At 39.7% G+C, this 12,068-nt stretch overlaps 1 protein-coding gene across 8 annotated transcripts in view; it reads left to right on the top strand.

The window, feature by feature from the left end:
- Positions 1 to 12,068, top strand: part of ATG10 (autophagy related 10) — a 62,887-nt gene that overhangs the window by 27,645 nt on the left and 23,174 nt on the right. For all 8 annotated transcript variants that reach the window (XM_056513987.1, XM_056513990.1, XM_056513991.1 and 5 more), the window contains one exon: positions 10,144 to 10,270. In XM_056513987.1, the coding sequence (XP_056369962.1) occupies positions 10,144 to 10,270 (127 nt within the window). The remainder of the gene's footprint in view (positions 1 to 10,143; positions 10,271 to 12,068) is intronic.

The following is a 12,068-nucleotide window of genomic DNA, read 5'->3' as shown; positions in this document are numbered from 1 at the left end:
AGGAAGCTTATCATGGGCAGTTTCTGAACAGATGCTGAGTTCAGGAGGATCCATGAAATGCCTGTTCTGTGGTTCTGTGGTCACCTGGACATTGCAGGCCAGAACACATTTACATGTTCACCGTACGAAGATCTGTTACAAAATCCTTACTGCCACTTCTTGAACTTGTAAAATCCCTGTCTGATCCTAGAAAGCAGAGCACGCTCTTGATTTTCCACTCAAGACATTAAAATTTCAATAATCTCTGCCAGTCTGATGGCAGATGAGATTCCCAGCTGACTTGGTGTCTTGCAGTTGGTTATTTTTGAGAGATTGAGCAAGACCCAACAGTCAAAGACACTTAATATCATATATGCACCTATCTTCATGTATTTTTACTTGTATGTAATTGTAATCTTTGAGTCAGATTTATTTTATGTAAGCAGCTATCCTATAATTTTAGAACTTTGTTAACAATATTTTTGCTTATTAATTCAGGAAATTTAGGTGAAGAAATAATGCCAATATGTTGCATCTGAAAATACTAGAAACACAATTTCCAGGCTTTTGTGGGCTTATTATTATTATTATTATTTTAAATGTATATCTTGTTATTTCCTCATCTGTGTTTTTATTCTCTGTTTGGGTAACAGGCAAATCACTTGCAACACTTTTCCTGGTTTAAAACCCTAACTGTAACAGGATTCTGTAAATATGAGTGACCATGGTATCTCTTTATTGAGAGAGGTTAGTTTTTCATTTAGACTTGATGGTCTTAGGGGTCTTTGCCACCCTAAAAGATTCCATGATTCTAGAAAATCCAAAAGAAGAGTCCTCTGGGAAAGAAGTCTGCTGTGGAAAAGAGTTCTGCACTCACTCTGTGCACAGATATGTAGATGTTTGTGAAAACAAGGAAATTGATACAAAAAGGCATCATTAACCTTTTTTTTCTCTAAATTGGGTGGAGTCCTCTCAAATTGAGCTTATCAAAGACCCTGGGAGCTCGTTTCTGCAGTCAGTAATTCCTGATCTCCTCACATGTTAGTTCCAGACTCAGCTAAGTCAGAAACTCTTCTTTTACCTGAAACACAATGGAATGGATACCTCAGCAGTACTGTTTGAAATATCACATGGACACCAGGCTTTTATTCTAAAATTATTCCTTCAGGGATTGAGTTGAGTTACACAAACATATAAACTGGAGTTAAGAAACAAGCCAATTAACTTGTCTTTGATTTTGGTGCAACACTACCATTTGTACCTTATGAATGAAGGCATCGTATGGGATGTTAAATTATATTAATGTAAATTAATATATTAATCATATTAATATGATATTATATATAAAAATATATTAACATATTTTTAGTTCCTTCTCCAGATTCCCTGGTTTTGCAGTTGGCTGAAGTTTAATATTTAGGGAAGCATGGTCTTGGTTGTCTCCAGACTGATTCCTTTACATAACCAGAGACAATTTAAGTAGTAAATATCTTGCTATAGGACCCTGTTTGGGGTACAAGCAGCAGCATGCAGTACAGTAAAAATGTTCTTTCAGCAAATGTTTAGGAAAATACTTTCCAAGAGATCTGCAGATGATTAGAATTACTGAGTGCTCTCCTCTCTGGCTTCCTGTTTTGGAATTGAATGCCTTCAGGACACTTGGAATATCTCAGTTTTGAGAAGCAAGAGTAATTGAACCAAGTCTGTACTTCATTGTCTTAGCTATGATTTCTGTTCATTGCAAATAGGGATAAGTATATGGAATAACCCCTCAGATACCTTAATCAAATTGAATGAGTAAATTGTAGAGCAGCTTTTGAGAGAAATGAGGGCAGATAAAATGTCCCAACAGTCAGAGCCATGTTCTGGCTCTTTCTCTGCACATGTGTACAATTAGTGGCTCTTTCCTTGCTCTTCTTTCCCATCCTGTGGGATAATGAATTTGAATAGTTCTTGAAACAACTTGCTAATTGCTTGAAGTATTTTATGTAGGTTATTTATAAAGTTTGAAGGGAAAATTTGATACAGTTATTGTACAGTTGCATACAGAACAAATTCTTGAGGTCTTCCACCTAGTTCTGAGCAATTCAACTACAAGAATAATTCCTTGAAATGAGATTAATTTATTTAACAGTTCAGCCGTTTTGCTGATTTTTCAGATGTGTAATATTTTTGTAAGAGTCCATGAGCTTGGCCAAGTGCAGTTATGTACATCTGTACCATTCTTGGCATTTTTAACCTTTCTGCCACAGTGGTATTGTCTGGTCATTTTGTTTAGGGTCTTGTTGATCCCATGTTTTCCATCACATACAGCAGTGGGAATATTTGGGTATTCTTAATTCTTTCTTGTCAAATAAAACACAGTTTGAATAGAGACTGTTAGAAGAGTCATTCCAGACAAAAACATTGTCAATTATTCATGCAGATTTTCTACTTGGCTTTAAAGAATTGTAAATCAAATTCCAAGTGGTTAAGTTTGCATCAAGACTTATGATGTACCACATCTCTGGAAATTGAAAATGCCATGTAACACTCCATGGCAGTTTTCATTTGAGATCAGACTAATAAAGGAAGTAATCCAGTAGTTCTCTCCAGCCACTATGAATGTCTCCATCATACATCTGGTGTGTTTGGAATCAGTCACATTTGATAACTTTGTGTTTGTTCCTATTTAGAATATTCTCAGAGAGTATTTGTTTGAAATGAACTTAAGGGCTTTTGACCTGCCCCAGTATGAGTTCAGAGCTTTGCATTTCCTTTGTAACAGTGATTACAGAGTTAAAGGTAAGGGCATCTGTATTGTATCATTTATGAATACAATAAACAGCTTTTCAGAGTGGGCAAAAGCTGAATATACTTGACTTGGTAGGGTCTGCCCCACCATTGAAACATTTGGTTATTTTACTTGGGTAGTTCCAAATGCAAACAATCAGTGGATCCTAATGTGCTAATTTTTTTTGTCTAAGTGTAGGAACAAATTCAGTTTTTCTTTTGGGGATTTTAGGAGGAACTTCACAGCTATTTTGAGTAATTTCATAATTATTTCTAGTGATAGCTAAAATGTTTGAATTCAGGCTATTTTGAATGTGAAATAGATCATTATAATTTAGTATCATCTTCCTGTTTTCTTAATAAGAGAATAACACATGTGCTTTAGCCCTAAAACACAGTTAAGAGGATTAGATCTCACATCCAAATAAGCCAGTTATAATTAAGCCACATTGTTTATGATTATTGTTTCTAATGGTTGTACTTATCTAATACAGTCTATGACCAAGCTTAGGTTAGCATCTCAGGTAACTTTCAAGATGCATCATTTTGTCAGATATTAACTTAATCAGATGCTATTTCCTTTTTGAAGGAAATTCTACGTCTATTTCTTGCAGTAAGTCACTGTCCCAGTGTCAGAGCTGTTCCCTTGGAGTGTCCTGAGTGGGCACCACTGCTGCCCCTTCTAATTGCAACCCCTTAATTTCACATTTCTTGTTTTTACAGTGCCAGATTTTTTGATAATTTGAGCATTTATGTCTGTAACTTTTTCACCAGAATTACTGTTAAACACTGTCTGTCAGTCTTGGCATCGTTTTCATACAGTTTCCCATCTGAGAAATTAATGAGGATTTGAGTTTGTCTTCTAAAAAGTAAAGGTTTGTAGGCATTTGCTGTCAGTCTCCCTGTTGAATTAAGCGTGGCCAAAACTGGGTTGCTGCTGTGATTCACAAAGCAGAAATAATAATCCTTGTTCTAAAAAAATAAAGCTGACCTAAAATACAGCTGAACTGCTACTGTTGTCTTCTAGTATAGAATTTTTTTTCCATCTTTTTGTCTGTTGTAAAGCACAGAGCCTAGTCCTGGAAGCACTTCAGTTCTAAAGAAGCAATAATCTTGTGGAATAGTACTTAACCTCAAAGTAGTAGCTTACTCCAATTTGTGCAAATGGAAGATAATGACAAAAATGATGGGAAAATCCTTCAAAAGGAGGCTCAGGGGGCCCTTGTGGCTCTGCACAGCTCCCTGACAAGAGGGAACAGCCAGGGGGATTTGGGATCTGGGAACAGGGACAGGGACAGGAGCAGAGGGAACAGCTCAGGCTGGGCAGGGGAGCTCAGGGTGGCAGCAGCAGGAATTTCCCCATGGAAAGGGAGCTCAGGGATTGGAAGTGCCCAGGGAGGGTTGGATCCCCATCCCTGGAGGTGTCCAGGGAATTCCTGGGGGTGGCATTGAGAGCTCTGGGCTGGGGACAGGGTGGGGATTGGGCACAGCTGGGACTGCATGGGCTGGGAGGGATTTTCCAGCCTTGGTCATCCTGGGATTCTGTGATTGTTACTGAAAGGCAGGTGGCAAAAATTTGTGGGTACAGACACCACCATCTCCAACTGCTCCTTTTCCCACCACACTGCCATGGAAAGAAAACTGCTGTAAATTCCTCACTCTGAGGAATGACCTTGGCATAGAACATTGATGGGGGGCAGTGGAAGGGGTTCCAGGAGGGGCTGCTCTGATGCTCTGTAAGGTCTGTGTCTGCAGCTTCAGGGGGACCTTCTTTTCAGGAGTTACAGGTAGTTTGGGTTGGTCCATCTTCCCTCAGCAGATGAGCTGTGTCCCTGTCTCCTTGGATTTCTTTGCCTCGTTTCCTAGATTTCCTGTCATTCCTACCAGAAGAGGTTTCTTAATACACCATGCCTCTGTTCCAGCCCTGTGCAGACAGCCTTGTACTCTCTACATTAAAACAAGATAAAATGTTTCTTCTGTGGGAGGAGAAAAGATACCAAATTCTGCATTTTATATGTGACAACTCAGGAAGAATGAGGAGTGATTTTGTAACAATTCCCCACCTTTATGTGAAGACAAAATTCACAACTGTTCTGTTTTCACGGTCTGTTGCTTCTTTTGCTTGAAAAGGCTTTGCTTTCACTTGTGATAGTGGTTTTGAAGCAATCAAAAGACAAATCTAATTTCCAGCTGTTAGAAATGATTGTTCATGCATGAGGAACTACTACAGTTTTATGTGCCATGTCTTTTTGGGATGTAAGTGTTGGTTTTGGTGTTTTGGTATACTGTGAATAACAGAAGACTTAGGGTGTGGGGGGCAAACTTTTTTTGGGAAATAGTTATTTTGAAAATGACTGGATGCTTTCATAGTGTCATGGCTGGGGTGCTGAGTTCAGTCAAAGATTTTACCTTTGGAAAATGTCCTGTTTCAGGGATCCACTACCTGTTTACCTTGACCCCACTGGTGACTTAATGGCTTTTCAGGGCAGCTGTGTCTTACAAAAGAAAGCTCCTTGCACATGGTATTTCAGGCATCACCAAAGTATTTAAGAGACACTTTCTTTCTCTGTTATTGAGTGTTTAACCAAGTTCTTCACTTGGATGATGAAATTATAAGAAGTCCAAGACAGTGAGGAGGATTTTGTAGCTGCACACAGAAAATAAATCCATAAGATAACTTTGTTACACTTCAGACCTTTTCTGTCATGCCTATGTTTTCCTCATCTATCACCACTGATGTCAGCACTAGAAAGCACCTGGAGGTGGTTGGATTCCCCACGTGCTCTTCACATAAGAGAGCAGTTTATCAATGTACATAAAAGTGGTGCAACTGGTGGTAAAGGGTTTTTGTGGAACATTCATGAGCAGAAATTCTTCAGGGAGATGTCTGCATTTTTACAGGCTGTGGTAGAGTGGGTTACTTTTGTTTGGAGCCTGTAGATTTGAGGACAGTTTGAATATTTAGTAGTGATGTAAAGCATGACAATCAGTAAATGCACTCGGTGTCCCCCTCCCCAGGCAGGGTCACCTCACTGGTCACTGCATGGTCAGTGGTGGTGGCAAAAGTCTGGAGGTCTCAGGGCTGTGCCGGATGGGGGGTGAGATCCTGCACAGGAGGGACCAAAACCTGCAGGAAAATGTCCTGCAGAGACTGGACCTGCAGGGTCTGCAGCAAGAACGTGGAGTCGGAATGCTTGGGAGAATAGAGGGAGGATCTCACCACACTGCCACGCCCTGCTCGTCAAACTCTGCTTTAATTCTCCCTGATGAACACTGTCCCACCGTTCAGTTTCCATGCTCAAATCTCCCTGTTTGCCGGGGGAAAGTGCTGAAAGAGCTGCTCCTGAAAGTTCCTGTGTTTCAGTCGTGGCTCTGCACCTCTGAAGAGAGAGGAAGAGCGATAAATTTTCAACTTTAGAGGCTAAAATGAAATTAGATTTAAATTCATTGCAAGCAATGAAGGCAAATTTGCTCAGTAATCTGGGTTGCATCTCCTTTTTTCCCTCCTCACACTGAAAGTAGCACTGCTGGTACCTGTGCTTGTGTCACCTCTTCCCTTGTTCCTGCAGGAGAATCTCAGAGAAAACTTTCAGGCTTCCCAAAGTACTATTTTCTTCATGTTTAGTGAGGGCATTTAATACCTTCAGAGATTCCCAATTAAAAGCTTTCAACAATTTCTAAGATTTTAAATTAAAGGTTAATTGAAAAAAAGGCAGGAGTAAACAGAGGCCGGGGCAGCAAGAGAGGAGATAAGGAGCATGGGAGCTGGGAGAAAGGCAACAGTGTCTGGACATCCACAAGAAATGTTTATTTGCACCACTTCTCTTATCTTTTCCCTGAAAAGGGGGGGGGGCTTCTTCTTAATTTCAAAAGGAGTTTAGGCTGAGTAAGAAAGTCTAGCTCTGTGGGCCTGTGCAAATAAGGTGGAGATAGGAAAATATTTGGTGTCAGCAGGGAAATCCACTTTTTTTAGGTAATTCTGTCACTGTCCCAGTTTACCCTGTCTGCCTTTCCCCTCCTTTATGGTCTCCCTCCAAAGGAACCTTAACCCACCTCTCCCTGCTGCTCTACTGCCACTAAACTACCCAAAACCACAATTAACTCTCTCCTGCTGTCAAATTAACTTGTTACCACAGGTTTTAAAATTGCCTTCCTCATCAACAGGAATAGAAATAGTAGAAATATGTTATTTTGCCTTCAGAATGACACCTGGCAGTGTTTCTTACCTATTGATTTAAATAATTTAGCATTTTAAAAGGAACAAATCAACTTAATTTGTTTTGGGGATACTTAAAGGTTGAGGACAATTTTATATCAATTAAAATCAGTGCTAATTCATTTATGATGGAACTAATGCAATTAATTAGGTAGTTGCTGCTTATCTTCTTTCTAATACATACATTGCTTTTAAACATCTGCTCAATAGACCATTATGATAGCACATGAGTGATTTTACCTGAGAGCAATAGAGGAGCAGATGCTTCCTGATGACAGCTTCCCAATTTGTTTAGGAAGCAGCCAGTCAGTCCTGGATTCACAGTTTTACCTTGAAGCATGGCAGGCATGCAAGTACATTTGAAAATCAGAGAAACAAAAAATTTGAGAAACAAGTGTCTTCGTATCATTTTTAATGACTGCAGTTTGGTTAAAATGCCTTTTTTGGTTGATGTTGTATATGACTTTTTTTAAGGCTGATGTTTGTGTTTTGTCTTTTGTTTTGTGGTGTCTGTACACAGGTGAATGTTTTGCAGCAAAAACATTTTGCGTTTACAAAACCATCCAGATTTAATTTGATTTCAGTATTGTCTAGTACAGTAACTAAAATTCAGCATTAGCTCAAAAAGAGTCAGAACAACCATACAAATATGGAAACAAGAACAATTATTCAAGGAAAGAGTTAAAATAGGCTATCACGACATTTATAAAAATAAGTTGTGAGTTTTGCTTTTTTAAAAATAAGTTGCACCTGTGTTTTGTATTTATGGCTTAATCAGTAGCTGGTTAAAGAGTGAAAATGAAGTCTTGTGTGGTGATATAAAACTGTCTGAGGCTTCTTGGTTCTAGTGAGCCATTTGTAGATTTTTAGATGTTTCAGAGATCACCTAAAATGACTGTACTCGTTTTATTCATCTCATCAGCAAAGTTCATCTCATCAGATACAGAGATACCATCAAAACTTGTAGGCTACAAAATGTACTTTCCCTGCAGAAATACTGTGGGCTGTACTTGCAGAGACTGTAAAGAGCACAATTTCACATCAATGATGTGTCTTTTTAAATCAGAAAACGTGAAATTGCTGTTTACTGAGAGGAGAGGGGATTAGAGTAGCCCTGAGAAGGATTCAGCTATTTGCCTTTGTGTGCAGGTCTAAAATAGTCACAAATTAGTCATTTTACCATTATACTCAAAATGCAGTGTATGCAGAGAGTCTTTTTTTCTAGAGCTGTGGTATTTAGGAGAGGAACAGGTAGTCTTGCCATTTCCAGAAGTATCTTTTAGGGCAGGGTAAGCTGGTGACTAAGCAGGAGGCAAGGCCATGGTATCTGATGAAACATTAATGCCTGAGAAGCACCGTGTAGGCTCAGTTCTGAGCACAGACTCTTTCTCTTCCCCTACACACATGAAAATCGTAGCTGGGTTTGGTTTTTTTGTTTTACCACAGGCTGCTGATGGTCTCTTTTGCTATTCTTACTGAAGCATTAATCAATTCTAAAGAAGGTTCAGCATTATACAGAGAAGAAATTGATTTTTTTCTTTATTTTCTTTAACATGTATTTTACATATAACCACTGGGTACAACTTGTGTGAGGAAGTCTGTCACTCTTGGTCTGTCACTCGTGAATGTGGGCACTGGGTATGTCATTCCTGTCTTTATCTGGCCTGTGACATCAGGAACAGCAATCATCACTGTCCTTCTGGCAGACTGACTTCAAGATCTCTTCACGTACAGTTTGTAAAACTAAATTAACCCAGAGAGCATGCTTTCAAACATTCCATTCAGTGCTTTAAGCACTTGTTTTGCCATAAGCAAAAATCAACCATTTTCCTGCAGACATCTAGGATTTACCAGGAAACCTCTGCTCCGTGGCTATCTGTGATCTTCTTGTCCAAAAATGCATGGGCAGTTCCTCAGTCTGCAGCTTCCCAAGGTCTGGGCTTTCATTTGTGAGCTTCTGTCTCTCTGCCTCAGCAGCATCTGGGTTTCTAATACACTAAATTTGGGCAAAGTCACATGAGGAAAAAAAAGCCTGAAAATATCTTGGGTGTCATTAGTTAAAGTTTATCAGGTTTTGTATTTCTTCATATATTGATTCATCCATTGCTGACTTGACTAAGGATGTGAGATAAAAATGCAAAATAGCTTTAAATTTCTGGTGTGTTATATGAGCATAATGTTCAGAGGATGCTGGTTCTTCTTTTCTGCTCAGTCTTTTTCTGTTTTGCTTGGACAGATACCATAAGCCAATATTCAGGGTTGCTTGGCAATAGCCAAGTTGTGAAATGCACACCCAACCTGTGGGGCATTATGGTTGCTGCGTTCATGCATGTAAATTTGGGGGTTTGAGCACTGAACAAGTCCACACCCAGAGTGTCTTCTTGGAAAGTTTGTTCTTATGTTTAATCCTAATGGCGTTATTAATTTAATGGTTCCATTTTCAGAGACATTGAGTTATGACAGCTTTTAGAAAAGTCCAAACAACTAGGTGCTTAGCACTGTTGGAATATTAATTTGAAGTGTTGTGAAATTAGTGCTGCAGCTGGGGTATATCTCAATGCAATTAGTTTCATCTATTTTGATTTGTTTCAAATCTACCATAAACTTTAGTACTTTACACCTGGAATATACACTAACAGGGGAAAAAAATAAACCTCTCAGTTTTATTACTGTATTTTATGTTATTATTATAATTACATTATATGATATATTTTATATTATTAGCAAAAGCAGCTCCTGGCAAAAAGCCTTTAAAGAAAGTAGATCAGAGGATTTTTGGTGGATACATTTGATTTGTCTTTTGGCAAGCAAAACCGGATTATTTAAGGATACACTTCTAAAATGGTCTATACTGAATGTAATGAGGAGAGGTACAGCTGTAGTCCCCTTATTGTGCCAGTTACTGTGCCATGAAGATTTTAGAGAGAGCCTTAGAAAGGTCTCAGCTCTGGAAAGGCTTGCAAATAGTTCACAGTTTGTGGCAGGAAGCGTGCAAGATGTCTTTGTAGGCTTTGGACTTCTCTGCTTTTCTTACTAGCGTTGAAAAATTCCCTTGCACGAGCAGCGCTGTGAAAGGGGTGGTTGCCATTTCTTTGGTTCTGCAGGGCAGTTTTGTTTGTTTTTTTTTACAAATGCAGAGGTTGACGTGCTGCTGTGCTGCCTGTGTGTCGTTTCAGGAGCCCTTGGATGATTCTCAGGCCTCTGGGGGTTGCAGCGCAGAAGAAGTGGTTCGCTATGAGTACCACGTCCTGTACTCCAGCAGCTACCAAGTGCCCGTGCTGTATTTCAGAGCCTGCTTTTTGGGTAAGGCCAGCAGGGACTCACTGTGTTGGGTGCAGTAGATGTTGAAAATTTTGTATCAAGTTGAGGAAGAGGTGTAATAAGAGACGAAGAGATGAGGCTGCTCACCAGTGAATCTTTCGATGCTCTGGACTCAGAGCTCTAGAAGTGTGGAGATGATATCATCTCAGCCTGAGGAAGGCTGATCTTTGGCTCCTGGCATCTTGCCTGTGGTTGACTGAAACTGCTGGTCATTTTTCTTGTTCTTTTTTTGAAATGGCTACAAAAACTTAGTGCTGCAGGTTTGAACTGGGCAGTAACCGCAGCGCTTGAGCCACAGTTTGAGCCACCAAGGCTGGGGTCTAAATGTGTCTTTTAAAATATATGCTGTTTTCTGTTTAAATTTGCTGGTTAAGGGAAAATAATACCAATATGATATTGACTTTTTTTTTTTTATTTTATTTTTTTTTTTTGTATTGAAGCTGGCTCTTGAAACTCTCTGATCCTGATATGTACATCTTGTTACCCACTGCTCCATGGCTGTAGGCACTGTGATTTCAGCCCCCACCCTGTCAGGGGAGGCAGGAGGAACACTCAGCCTCCCACGGAGGCCACTGTTGGTGTCACTGACTTAATCTGCAGGCAGGCACGGGGTGATCACACTGCAGCACAGGCTGTACTCTGTTCCTCACTGCCCCAAGCCTGTGTACCTGTGCTCCAGTGGCACCTGGCTTGTGCCTGCAGTGGTGTGGCCAGCAGGACCAGCTTGTGGCACTTGGGGACAAGATTTAGTGGTGAGCATAGCAGTGTTGGGTTAAGGCTTGGATCATTTTAGGGCTCTTTCCAACCTAAATCATTCTATGATCAGCTTTTTTTTTGTTTTGAATAATATCTTAACTTTATCAAGATAAAGATGTCTGAATGTTGCCAGTGATATCTTCTCCTTTTTAATTAAAAAGTAGCTTAAGCTGCTTTGAATGTGTTTGGTAGATTTAATCACTCTCTGCCTTATATTGTTTAATGGTTTCTAATTTTGCAGTGTTAGCGTTTCAAAAAGCACTTCAGATTCAAAACTGAAGAACAAAATTCTCGTAGGCTCCCTGTTGGAAAGATTTTAGTCTGAGGTGCAGTTTCAGGAATGGATAATTTGGGGTAAATTTTCAGAGTGGGACATGGGGAGCTGGGGACATTGCTCTGCCTTTACCACCAACAAAACTCATTTGCACACATCCTGTTGCAAATTTATTTCCAGTATTATTAACAGGCATTTACAAACATGCAGTGTTCTGCCTTTGAACTTATTGTGCAGACAGGAAGATAAAGGTAGTTTTGCTGTGAGAGACGGGTTAGCCTATTTGTGGTCCTGAAAAATGTCATCTTCTTGATTTTTGCTGATTTTATAGTGCAGTGTCTCTACAGAAGAGGACAGAGACACTGCAGGTAGAGGAAATAGGACAGTATCTCTACTGTACTGTACTTCCATATAATTAGTATTCACCATAAGCAGTTAATCACCAGAGAAGAGCTCACAGAGACAAAACAAGTTGTTTAGCTTGTCAGCACCAGGGAATCGGAGGTGTTGAAACATGACTCCTTATAGCTGGAAGTGGATATTACAGGAGCCAGTGGATGATCTAATGCACAATCATGGTATTATGTGCCAACAGCTCCCCTTGCAGTACAGAACTGTAATTGCTCCTACAAGTACAATTATCTTTTAAAACACTTCTTGGGAACCTTTCACAATGGAAAACAAGGGCTTTTTTTAGATGCTTCTGAAGGTCACCTGGGTTCTCTAAAACATTTTACATTCTCTTTTAAA

The sequence above is a fragment of the Oenanthe melanoleuca genome, chromosome Z (genome assembly GCF_029582105.1).
Source record: "Oenanthe melanoleuca isolate GR-GAL-2019-014 chromosome Z, OMel1.0, whole genome shotgun sequence".
In the NCBI taxonomy this organism is placed as follows: Eukaryota; Metazoa; Chordata; class Aves; order Passeriformes; family Muscicapidae; genus Oenanthe; species Oenanthe melanoleuca.
The sequence above is the reverse complement of the archived record's forward strand: the minus strand, read 5'-3'. Positions and strand labels throughout refer to the sequence as shown.